Raw genomic sequence first — 13,296 nt, forward strand, 5'->3', positions numbered from 1 at the left:
ATTTTTTTAAACAAAGATCTTTAATAGTTTATTTTCATGAGCTTTTTACCTATATTGGAGTTTTAAAAATTAGATGCACTTAGAGGTTGTGGTTGTTAACCAGATACCATGATGACTGTTACGTTTCATATGGAGGTTGAATTTCTTGAATCATTTTTTCCTGATTATAAGAGATGTGCTGACTTATAAAAGTTGTGATATACTGAAAAGTATAAAGAGGAAAATTTAAAAATCACCAAGAATTATATTAGCCAAAGACATTCATTATTAATAACCTTACATATTTTCCCCCAGAGTTTTTTCAGTTACTTTCCTGAGATTTTGCTTTGGGGAGGGTTTTGCTTTCTGATGCAGTGTATGACTTTTTCCTTCATGCCATGCAGTTATCGTAAGAAGAACTTAAAGGGTTATATAATATTTTGTCATGTGAATGTACCATAATATATGTCACCTTTTCTTTTTAGTGTTGAAAACTTTTATTGTTCCTGATTTTTAATTTATTTTTAATGATACACTTTTATATATAAATTTTTTATTTTCTTTCATGAAAGGGATTTCTAAAAGAGATTGAACATGAGGTATAATAGACCACAAATGGACCATGAATCAATGCTACATGAAGAAAGGAAAACTGTATAGGAACAATACTTAGTGTGGCAAGGCTCATGTTTAACTATACTATGTGCAGATTTGGAGATCATAAATTGAGAAAACAGATTTGAGCAGGAAAAATGGACAGAGGCTGGCTAATTCAGCTTGAGAAGACACAGTGTCTGGATGTGCATTTGGAGAGAAGCTGAGGAGTGTGGGTATGAAGAGTATTTTGTAGGCTGTGTAGCTATTTTCTGTTCCTTCAGTGTGCAGGAGGAATTTAGCGTAGAATTTGTAATTAAGGATTGAACGTTTTGCTGTAGTTTATCATGAGAATCTTTGAAATGGGTAGGTTTTCACTGTATTTAGGACTTTCTTTCTGCTTAAGAAGGAAACGGTGCTTAAGATGGTGTTTTAAAGGTTTTTCCAGACCTTCATTCTAAGGTTTATTTTAATATTAATTTCAGTTTTCTCACCTATTATATGTCTCCTGGTCTTATGTGGAAATAAGAGCAATAATACTATGTTAAGATTTGTAGTTTTGGTTGAAAGGACAAACGAAGAGAATAAACAGAACTCTTCTGTACAGCTGGAGAAGTAGCATGCTCATGTATGAAATTGATTTGCAAAGCTGTGAACACAGTCCCAGAAGTTGAACATCCACCTAGTGAGGCCAGTGGAATTTGAAGTAGAGGTTGGGAAATGTTAACATTAACAAGTAAGTCCCAAGTGTTAGGATTGTGACAGTATGGCTGCTGATACCCATGCCAGTCATTTTTACAGGATTTCCATTGGTCACAAAAACTCTAGGTTAAGATTTTAAGGTTTAAGATTCTAGGAACATTTGGTTTCATTACAAAATGCACATTCCTTTTAGGAAATTTAAAAAATACAAAAGCTTAGAATAACAATTTCCTTTAGCTCCTCTCTCCCGAGATAACTACTGTTTTGTGGATAACCTGTCAGGGTTTTTTTTTTTTTTTTTTTAAGCACACAACTAGTTTTCTCTCCTTTTAAAAAACAAATGTAATCACATGGTGTCTGCATGCTGCTTTATAACTTACTTTTTCTACATTGAGCAGTATTTTCCATGTTGTTATTCACTTTACTGATATGTTCATTGCACATCTACTCTGATGGAATAGAAATGTGAAGCTTACCAAGCCGGAGATAATGTCACTGGAGTAATAATATAACATAAATAATTACAAAGATATAGTGGTGGATCACTGAATGCAAATTCTGAGGGGCTGGAGTGACGTGAAGCTGGATGAGGGGGAATTCAAGTAGTCTTGAGGGATGGATAGGATTTACGTAAAGGGTTGGGTAAAGAAGTGGCAAACTTTAGGTAGGGAAAATCATTTGAGCATTGGTGCAGAGGGGGTTAAATGGCATTTTATAGAATGCCATGCTAAACTCTCCGTTCAGGGCAATAAGAGTTGATCGATTTTTCTTAAGTTACAGAGGGTAAGTTAAATCCAGGTTGAAAGTCATGTCCTTCAGGAAGATACTTGTGGCAGCTATAAGCCCGATGAATTGAGGCAAGGGATAAGCTGCCTTTAAGTTTGGTAGCTTCCACATCGGGCTGTGCTCTAAAATCACCGGGGGGTAGGGGGGGTGGGATTCTTGGGTTCTTCCCCATGCTTCCTGAATCAGTATCTTTGGGTGTGGAGTCTGCAGTCTGGTTTTGAGAACCTCCCATAGTGTTCTGACATACCACCTGGCCTGGAAGATGCTTAGTTCTAGGGGGATCTGTAATACCAAGTATGAAATAATGACCTAGACCAAGGTGATTGCAGTGGGCATGGAGAATAATTACGGCAGGAGGCATTTTGAAAATTGACAGCATTTAGTGAGACCATTTCGAGTAAAGAAAGAAACCAGTTTCTGGTGAAGTTGCTGGAAGAACGGTGGCACTGGGGATAAACATGGAAAGGTCAGTTCTGTGAGGAAGTAGGTGAGGATGTGTCTCGAGCGTGGGGAGTTGAGGTAGTAAGGGCACTGTAGGCAACATCTAGCAGCAGTTGGACTAGATGCTGAATTAGAGGTTAGTGTAGAGAAAAGAGTAAGTCAGCAATATTAGTTCAGAGTAAAACTGTGAAATATTTCTTCTGGAGGGAAAGATGGATAGAGAAATGAGTGGAGGGGCCAGGGGATGGAACTGGAGGTATAACACCTGAGGTTGGGGTTACAAGTGAGAGACATGGGATATTTCGAGGATAACTGATGCACAGAGATACAAGGCCACACACATTTTAAGAGTTTTTGAGTTTTTTAAAAGTGTAGTTGGGAAAAATAAGTAAAACTAAACTCATGTACTACTCTTAGTAATAGGCTTGTTGGAGGAAGATGTAAGCTGCTAATAGCAGTGTGTGTTTTTGATTATTTCTGGGCCTGGTTATTTTTCTTTATTTTTGAAATGCAAGGATAATTAAAAGCAGTGGTTTCTAAAATTATATATAATTATATATGTATAAAAGTACATACAACCGACTAAGTATATGTGTGCATGCACTTATGTAAATTAATTATACATAATGTATGTTTTATAAGTAAAATTATATGTGTGTGCATATAAATATATATGACCACTCTAGAAAAGTTAGTGCTATCAGAAAGGACAGAGCAGAATGGTTTTCCAGTTCATTTCTTTTTTTTTAAGATATTTATTTATTTGAGATAGAGTGAGCGAGCGAGAGAGCGCACAGGGGGTGGGCAGAGGGAGAGGGAGAAGCAGGCTCTCCACTCAGCAGGGAGCCCAACGCAGGGCTCGATCCCAGGACCCCGGGGATCATGACCTGAGCCGGAGGCAGACGCTTAACAGGCTGACCCACCCAGGTGCCCCTCCAATGCATTCCTTAAAAACTAGTTATGAGAAGGGCTTGCAGGGTATTGATTGAACATATTCTTCCTGTGTCCTCTGTCTGATGGGAATATGTAAATGAATGAGATCAACCCAGATGTTGAGGTTGGGTAGGGAAATGTAACCAGGGGTAACACTACACATTAGATGCTGCTCTGGTGTGAATCTCTACCTAGAAGTCATTTAATTCCTTTTTAATTCCTTTTATAAGCTAGAATCTATTGAATAATAGCAAGTTTGAATACATTATGTGTAGGTGATATAAAAATGTATCTGTAAGCAAGCATATCAACAGAGATTCAAAAAGTCTTGATGTTCATATTACTTTGCTTTTAATTCCTATTGGCAAATGGGTAAAAGCAGGCTCCAGGGTTCAAAATTTATAGTAGTGAGAAATTGGAAACAACCCAAATATCCCCCAATAGGTATTTGCTTCATGTAAACTTAGATCTGTGTAGTGGGGTACTATATACAACCATGAAAAGTGCTGCAAATATAAAGTATTGATGTAAAGATGTGAAATAAACAACAATAGGAGCAGACATTGCTTAGGGTATTGGAATTTTGTGTGACTTTTGGTTATTCCTGTTCAGTTTCTACTTACTCCCTTTTTTAAAAATAAGGAGCATGTAGTGTGTTACAATCAGAATGCATTCTGTTTATTTCAGATAAATGATGGGAGAAAAACTTGAGGTTTTTAATTTTAAATGGAGAGAAGACCGTCGTTGAGTTCCAGCTTCAGAACAGCCTGGTGGCACATGATTGGGCTGGAATGGTGACAGCATGTGTTTTGAGGCCTGCAGTTTGGGTGAGAGTGGGTTGTATGGGTGGATTTGAGCAGGGACAGGGAGGGTGTTGATCGAGGCAGGCACACTAGAGATGGAGCAACAAGGCCAGTTGGGAAGACCTTTCTGAGGTGAATCCAACACAAGAATTTGCCAGATGGATGTGGTGTAAGCACTAGGAAAGAGATCCTAGGTGATTAGGGTTCTCCTTGGGAGATGGGGGTGATGGTGAGACTTGTCACCCAAGACTGGGAATACAGGAAGGAAAAACGGATTTTTTTTTTTTTTCCTGTCCTGCCTGGTCTTTCCTCCCCTTTTTGGGGCAGGGGAGAAGGGCGAGGAGATAGTAAATTCAATTTAATATGTGCCTGAAAGCATTGGTTTTGGAGTCATTTTGGTTGGATTTGAATCTTTTCTCTTCATTAGTCATGTGTGACTTGGGGCAACTTCACTTCTCTAGGCTTTAGTTTTCGTCACCTGTAAAATGGGGATAATAGTACTACTTACCTTATATAATTATTTATGGGAATTAAGTGAGTGAAAGGAAAATATGTATCCGTTAAAGGTAAGACATCTCTTCATTAATAACTGGGGAACAATAATATCTGGGACATTCAAGCTCTGTTCTCTGGGCCCTTGGAAATGTGGGCCTGGAACTCTACAGAGGTGGGCCAAGCCAGCTTTTAAAAGTCTGTTTAGTTCCACATAAAACTAAAATAGTGATTAATATTGACCTTCATCCAATTGTCTTAGAAATGAGCCTTCTGGAACTTAGGTTCACTTACGGTGTATTTCTTAGTATCTATTTTATGTAGTAGTCACTCTCTGATAGTGGGAGCTAAGGTTCCTAAAATGTTCTGTGGTCTGAGAATTTATGTTTGAGGAACTTAAAATACAAAAGAATACATATAAATATGTTGGTAGTTGGCATTTTGAATTAGTGACAGGGTAACAGTACTTCCCACTTAACTGATCACAGCTTACCCCTAACTTTCTAGTCTCTCCCCTCCAGTTTTAAAAACGATATTTGGCAATGCCTTATGTTACAGATAATATGCATAAGGGGCATTTTCCTCCTGTTTTCCTGTATTTATTGTTGTATACAAATACTCAGTGCCTAATTTTGTTGTATTTGAGCCCAGATACAGTCCCAGAGAGGCCAAGTAACTTGGTCCTTGAAGGAGCAAAAATTTGGGGCAACATTTATTTAATCCACTCAGCTCTTAGTTCTTGAACCTTCTCTTTAGTGCTTACTCAGGGATGTTAGTTTTTTTCACATAATTTCATGAGAAATCACATCTTTCTATTTTCTTTAACACTTATATCAGCTACTTCCACTTCCAACTTGCCATTGGAGTCATATAATTATAATCCTTCATGTTTTTTTTTATCTTGCCCAAGGCTTTGGTGCAGTAATGACTTACCTGCTTTTGGTTTTTACCCTCTTTTTAGTTCGTCTCTTTTAATTTTTTTGGTAGAGGGAATATATATATCAGTCTGTTATATGCTGTGATCCAATTTTCTCTGCTTGACTAACTTGAGAGTTTCTTTACCATTCTAAACTGCAGCGCTTTTTACAAATTAATTTACTGCTTATGAACTTTCTTTCTTGTTTGGGATGGTTGAGGTGGAAGATTGAGTATGGGGTCTTAAAATCAGACCCAGACACACCTAGATTCTTGAATCTTTGAAATTTTCCCATGACTGTTTCAGTGCTTATTAATGAGAGGCATTTTGGTGTGGTGGAAAATACGAACTTTGGTGTAGGACCAGAGTTCACAAGCTGTGACCTTTGGCCAGGCGGGTTCATCTCTCTGAATTTGCTCTCCCCATTGATGAAATGGAAATCACAGTGCCTACTTCTAGGATTGTTATGAGATTAAATGTGTATGAGATTAAATGTGTCAACTTCTGTAAAGTGTCTCAGTAGAGTAGTTGGTGCATAGTAAGTGTTTAGCAGATGTTACTTTTTTCCCTGCAGTTTTACTCAGAATTTTCTTTGATATCCCATTCTAAAGTCTTGTGCATTTAAATCTTTTTTTCCTTTTTAATTTTTTTAAGACTAGAACTATTTCTAGGGGTTTTGGAGGAATCATAAATCATCTTGGTTTTAAGAATTTCACTTGAAATTTCCAGTTAGTGAAAATGCTTTTTCTCTATATGCCGTTTGATCATCTTACTGGGAATTAGAGTTAATAGACTTTTTTTCCTGGGTTAGGTATAAAACCATGATTTTTTTTTTCTTCTATTTTTGCTTTGACTTCTTTGGCTATTGTAATTCTAGAAAATCTGTTCTAAAATTGTTATATGGAAAAAGAAGACACTTCTGTTGCTTCCTTAATGTTAGTGTAAAAGAGTAGAAGTTTATAAGGAAAGCCAGTCACAGTATAATTTTTAGATAATCCCGTTGTAATTTTAATGCATGAATCAAATTGTAGATCTATCAGCTTAGTTTTCCCTGCTTTCATTTTTGTAGCTTATTCTTTTTTGGGAGTGGGTAGCTTATTCTTAAATTGGCATCTTTAAACTATCTGAATTGTCCTTTTAAACACTATTGTGTGTTATATTTTGTTTTTTTATGTGGATTAAAATTTTTAATCTTGAAATATACATACATGCTATACAAAACTTGTAAAAATTAAAAGATAATAATAAGCAGCTGTGTGCTTCCACCCAGCTTAATAAAACAGTACCCATCAGTGTTTCTGAAGCCTGTCATACTGATCGTTTTCACCTGCTGCTTGTCACACTTACCTGCTAATTTAGTTATTTTGAAACTACATATAATTTTTAGTTTTATGTCATTATAAGACATTGTGACATGAAAGAGAAAACGTCATAGCTACCATTTAGTTCATTAACTCCTGAGTTAATCTGGATTTGCCATATCATGCTAATGCATTCATTTCAATCACTGTTTTGCCAGTCTTGATCTTTGAGGATTAGCATTAATTTTATAAATCTCAGTCTGTCACTGCTTTTAATTAGGTGTCTCAGTGTTCTCCCTCTCTCTCCTTCACCTTCCCCCTCCCTCTGTAGAAAGAGACAGGTGCCAAGAGACTGAGTCTGATACCTACCTGGGCATTCTGTGTGTTTAAACTCAGCCTGTTGAAATTCTCTCCCTGCAGATGTGCTGTAGGTTACTACTATTATGTCGTGATTTTCAGACAACCGAAAAATGGTTTGCAGGTTTAGTTTTAAAAACCAGTTAAGCTCAGTTTCTAGAGTGTTCGCAGACTGTTAAATTGCCTTTGGCAAAATGTGAGCTAAAGCACACTGTAAAAGATTTTGAGGATAATAGGAGGTGCCTGTGGTAAGGATAGTAGTTGCTTTTATCATTAGCATCTATTTAGCTCCATAATTTGTGAATGACTCCATTTGTGGGGGGAAAGGTGAAAAATTCACTGTAGGTTTTTCTCAGAAAAATTTAAAATATGACTGGATTTTTAGGCTTCTTTAGAAAGAAAATTGTGTTTATAGTTTGCAAAGTACATTTGGTGTTTGCTGTTACCTACTGTCATAAAATGCTGACCTGATATAAACAGATTTTTTTTTTTTGAAAAGTGAACAACCTAAAGGATATATGGAATTATCACTAGAATCTTAATTTAAAGCAGTCCAAGGTCAAGACTTAAGGAGTTTTAGCATTGCTCAGTAGGTGATGGTTTAGTAGCTGCATATGAAGACAGCAAGTTTTGTAACTTGTAGAGATACTTTACCCTTTGCTAAAGGCTACTTTTCAAATGAGTAGTGATTAATGGTTGACTTGTCTAAAAGATGTCCGTTTTAGGTTCAGACAGTATTGATGCATGCTTCTTCTGATCCTTAGTCAGATGTGCTCTCCTTTCTATCACTGGCCCGCCCATATTCTTACCTTTAAATATTTCATACAGTAATGGGATAGTCTGTTAATTTCTAACTGCTTTTAATAGAATAAAAAATGCTAATGGTTCATCTGATTCTGCTTTTTTCTTTTGAAGTCCTTTGGTATCAGCAGTATCTATCCTGTTGAAACCATTGAAGTTGGTAAAGTGTAGATAGCATTGTAAGTAACATTTTATAGTTGAAGAATGGGATGTTGAGAACCTAAAAGATTTGATAATATATAATTCATAGCTAGAGATTTAATTCACATTTCCTGTCCCCATGGTCCATGCTAAAATCGTAAAGACCATTTATGAGAGAAAAATGGTTAGAAAACTATGTCTTTGAAGTAAAAATCGTTACTCTTGAGGCTTCAGATACTATTACTTTTTGGAATAAAACTGTTTTGATGTAGTGCTTTAATGTTCATCCATCCATCTATCCATATACCCCCCAAAATGGGTACCAGTTGGTCCCATGTCTAAGGTTTTACCATAGCATCTAAACTGGAAACGTGGTTCTTTAGGAATGGAATCTGGAATATAGGTAATGATTTTAGACACAGGCAGTTCCTGAGTTACAGATAATTCATACATGTACATCCCTGTCCCTGAGCTACACTTCCAGTTACTGCTATTTCGAGTACAGACGTCTAGCTTTTAAAGAACCTGGGAGTTCAAAAATAGAAGGAGAAATTAATGAAGAGCAGAAATATTTTGGGGAAATAAATATACATTCAAATCTATATTATGACCATTTGCCTAAAAATGTTTTTCTTCAAGCTGCCTTGGTCATTTTAAACTTTAGTTTGTAATGTGATTAGAATTCTTCCAATTAGGGATTCATTTGGACTAGCTAGTAGCATCCTTGTTGAAAACTGCAAATATGAAAGTAAATTATTTCAGTCCAGTTGATTTCTTTCTATCACATACCTGAAATGAACCACACTGAGGTAATAGGAGTTTTGGATGGTAATTTAGGAACACAGGACTACTTAGGAGAAAGGATTGGGAAGCAGGATGATTGGGCTTCCCTAAGGTAAAATTTAGGGAATTAGAGACATCAGGAGTTGAGAGAGTGCTAACAAAGGAAAACAACCTATTTTAGATTTTGTTCAGATAGGATCGAGAATTGGTTACCTTTTGGTATTCTCAGCGGTCCCCAGTGCCCATGATCAATAATATCTTTTGGTATCAGTAAGGTTTTTTTGCCTGGCTTGGGAACTTGGCCAACATAAGCAACATTGTGTCATTAGTAGTATTTATTGAATTCCATAGTATCAATTTAAAAAGAATTTTTAGACTCAACTTATAAATAAGTTAGGTTGCAGCCTGTGCTTGTCCTCCTCTCTTCTATTATCACCTCCTCTCAGTTGATAACAACATTGAGGTTGCTTTTGCTTTCCTGTCAGTCATTATAAATTTTGCTGATCATTTGTGAAATACCAATGGAAGCAGTAAGTAGGAAGTACAGTGAAAGACCTACAGTAAAGTGTAAGAGAAGCCACTTGGAGAGCAAAAGCAAATGAGGGCTTGTGGGCTTAGAGGAGCAGTTGTGAGCAGTGTCTCAGAACTTAATTTACACATAACATTGGTAGATTGACATATTATCTTCCCTGTAAAGCAACCTGCATTACCTCTGTTTACCTCTCTGATAGTAAGCCACGATGAAAAGTGAATTCATATTCGTACTGACTTGTGAATTGATGGATATTACAAAAATATAAATTTTTCCCAAGTTATATAGAATAGTGGAATATTGACTGTTTATTTCATACCTAGAAATGCCTGAAGTTTCATTGGTAGTAGGCAGATTTTGAAACTTTCTCTCCTTGACAATTGAATACCTTTTATATATATAATTGATTTCCATTAATGAAAATTATTTTCAAGTAAGCGTAAATAAATGTTAGTAAACGAATTTGCAGTAATTTTATCTCTGTTTTGGGGATTGTAGTTACATTAGATGTTCCTCAGTAGGGGTAATTGTCTTGCATCCTTATCTCTTATCATAATCTGTTTTTCTTCACACAGTGTTATAGTTTTGCTGCTGGACTCTTCCCTCCCTCCCCCCACCCCATCAGGATGATATGAGACTTGAAAGAAGACGATGCATACAGGTGACTCAAGTTTTGAAATACAGTAAAGCTGTGGCTGTCTGAGCGAATGTGGGAACTGGTGCTGTATTTTGAATGGGGGAGCTTTCTGATAAACAGCATTAGTGGGGGGGGGAATTAAATTTAGATCAATAAATACAAAGTTAGTTGGGATATTTAATAAGCGACTTTGGGAATCCGTTTGATAGTGACTTACAGTGTGGTATTAATACAAGTACAGCACAGTGATTGCTAGTCTTGACCTTTTTGAAGGTGGTTGGATAATACTTTGGTGAGAATTGAAGTGTTTCTGTTAAAAATAAATAAAATATTCACTAATATTCACCTTTATGGTTGAATGTGTGTGTCCTTCAGATCCCCGTTAAAATAGAGTGAATCTTTTAAAGGCATGTGGAGTAGGTGTTAGTAGTGTATCTAAAATAAGACTGAAAATTAAATTAAGGATATTACACCCATATGTATGATTCTTTGGAAAAATACGGTCTGGGATTTTGGGTTTTTTTCCCCCTTGTTCCCTCCTTCATCCTTTCCTCCATCCCTATCTCTTTCTCTTCTTTCTTCCCTTCCTCCTTTCCTTTCATCCGTTTGTTATTTGTATTTATGCAGGAGAAGCACTATAAAGGCATTTCTGAAAGAATTTTTTGGATTGCTTTATTATTAATTGAGGTGATCTTGCTGATGGAAAATGGGAAATTGGAGGCTAGCTCATCTGTGGCTATGTTCAGACTCTTGAAAATACAGTGTAGCTAATGGATAAAGTGTTAACCTTTAAACTTGTATGTTCTTTAAATCAGGCTGATTGTGAGGTGTTTTGTTGAACCAAGTGGCTTATATCTACAGACTTTGTCAGGATAGTCTTATTGGATTTTATTTATAAACTCTTTGAAAAATGTGGTCTTTAATTGGAGAGTAACTACATAAACCTCATAAATAACTTAATCACGTTATTGGTGTAGCTCTTAAAGTTTTGTGACTAGTTTTTGGTTTTGGTGATCTTTGTTTTCTAAAGGAAAAAATTACCTTTTTGACTTTAGAGTGGGATTTAAAAAATGTCTCTACTATTTTGAATGAAGAAATATGTTTGAATATTTTTTAAGTTAAATTATAGATCAAATAATATTTTATGTTCATGAGGGATTCAAAGAATCTGATGGTAATTCTTTTTTAAGTAGAAGGTGACTGAGTAATCCTCTGTGCCCCGTCTCTGACGGGCGCATGTGTGTCTGCCTGGGCAAACTAGAGCTGCTCCGCGTGCGCGTTCTGGCTGAGTGGCTGAGAAAGTCAACATGGTGCTCAGCCTGAGTAGCACCGTCGTAAAGAAATAAATAGGAGTATTTACAGAGAAATATTTTAGAATTTTATGAACATTTTGTTGTCAGATTTTATAAGTTTGACCTTTTGGTGCAGGAACAGTTTCTCAGCACTGTCAGCTCCTGGATTGCTCGCTGGGCAGTATACTGCACATTGGCTATACCAAGTAGATGCTCACTTTCAACTGAGGTCAGTAGAGGAACAAAGTATTTTTGGGGTATCTCATAGATTTATCCATGAATATTAATGATTTTGGAGATTTTCCCTAATGAAATTTTGAGGTGGCAAAGTTGCTATTTTATTTCTACTTTAATCTTTACACGATACGAAGCATTCCCAAGTAGCTCTTTTTCTTGAAAGGCTTATGGATGAAATGGGAAATATCTAAAGAGTGAATACCATTTATAAAGGTTACCTAGTTAATTTTATGAATGCTAGAAGACAAAAAACTTCTACAAAGGTTAGATTTATGATATAATCCAGTCTCTCTCATTTGGCCTTGTATTCTTTAAAAACTGTCAACATTTATTGGCTTATAAATATAGGAAAAAAAAACTCAAGAAGGAAGATCTAGCTTTCTCTAGTATATGTATTAGCTCTTGGTGTATTTCCCTTGTAACAATTTGCAAGTTAATAATTGTTTTTGAACATAAAATTAGCAGCTGTCCTAATCATCATTAATTAATGCAGCAGTTTGCTCTTGTATTACTGTGCACACATTTTATTATACTTCAACTGATAGAAATTTAACACATAAAAGCTCATAAGGAGTTTTCAGTGAAAGTTATTTCTAGAATGCTTATGCATACTTGAAAGTGAATATTCTGTTTTCCCTAGGTTTTCATTGTACTGATTTATATTGGTTAGATGTGATGATACCCTACTCTTTCATACCATTTCATTGATTAAGCGTGGGTACAGGGACACCAGAAAGGATGTTGAAGTAGGTGTTGACTGATGATTGGTTTTTCAAAAGCAAAAGCTTTAATAATAGATTTTTACTGAACACCAAGCCAGAGTCCAACTTTGATGCATCTCTAGTACTTGTGTATATAGGTATTCTTGTACTTGTTTTTTTTTTGCATATTTAAAAATAAGAATATAAATAAAGTAAACTTGGATTATTTTTTAATTTTTGGATGAAAAATTATTTGTGACCAAACATTTATTTGGTTAATATTTGCTTTGTACCAGGTGCTGTAACATACTGTAATAGGTGCTCTGCTCACAAGGGTCCCTGTGCTTAGGAATCCAGGAGCACAGTTCAGTTGGAGGAGGGGGCAGATATGTAAGAAATGATGTGGTGGATAGTTATGATAAATCATGTTTTTAAGACTTATGTATTGAATTTAAGGCATCTAGAGTAAAAACAGAAAATACTCTTTGGTTAATAGCCTTCACGATAGTGGCCTCACCTGACATCCACAGGCCGACGTTATCAGAGTCTGTGTTGGTGTCCCATTCCTTTCTCCTGAGCTCAGACTCGTGTGGCAGCCTCCTGGATGTCTCTTCTGCGCACACCCCTCCACGCCCTTTCATTCCCGTTAGAGATGAGGGACATTCTACCTCAGCATACCGTTGTCCTGGGAACCTAGGAACATTCTTTACCCTTTTGAATTAAGAGGTAACCAGTTTCATTTATTTGAAGGATGTAGAATCACTCACTCCTGAGATTGCATTTGCAAGATGCACTCTCAGAGATTACTGTGTATATTAACATAAAAGCTCTTGCATTTTTTTCAATTTAACTTGATAAAAGGAACTCC

At 36.2% G+C, this 13,296-nt stretch overlaps 1 protein-coding gene across 3 annotated transcripts in view; it reads left to right on the forward strand.

Annotated features, from left to right (window-relative positions):
- Positions 1 to 13,296, forward strand: part of DYRK1A (dual specificity tyrosine phosphorylation regulated kinase 1A) — a 149,315-nt gene that overhangs the window by 44,865 nt on the left and 91,154 nt on the right. For 2 of the 3 annotated variants that reach the window (XM_034990139.1, XM_034990142.1), the window contains exons 1-2: positions 3,394 to 4,262; positions 10,137 to 10,222. In XM_034990139.1, the coding sequence (XP_034846030.1) occupies positions 10,213 to 10,222 (10 nt within the window). In that variant the 5' untranslated portion in view covers positions 3,394 to 4,262; positions 10,137 to 10,212. Of the gene's footprint in view, positions 1 to 3,393; positions 4,263 to 10,136; positions 10,223 to 13,296 lie in introns of those variants that run through there. The other variant, XM_034990141.1, reaches the window with a different exon arrangement.

Source organism: Mirounga leonina, unplaced genomic scaffold (assembly GCF_011800145.1).
Source record: "Mirounga leonina isolate KUSES-001 unplaced genomic scaffold, KU_Mleo_1.0 Mir_496, whole genome shotgun sequence".
Taxonomy (NCBI): domain Eukaryota; kingdom Metazoa; phylum Chordata; class Mammalia; order Carnivora; family Phocidae; genus Mirounga; species Mirounga leonina.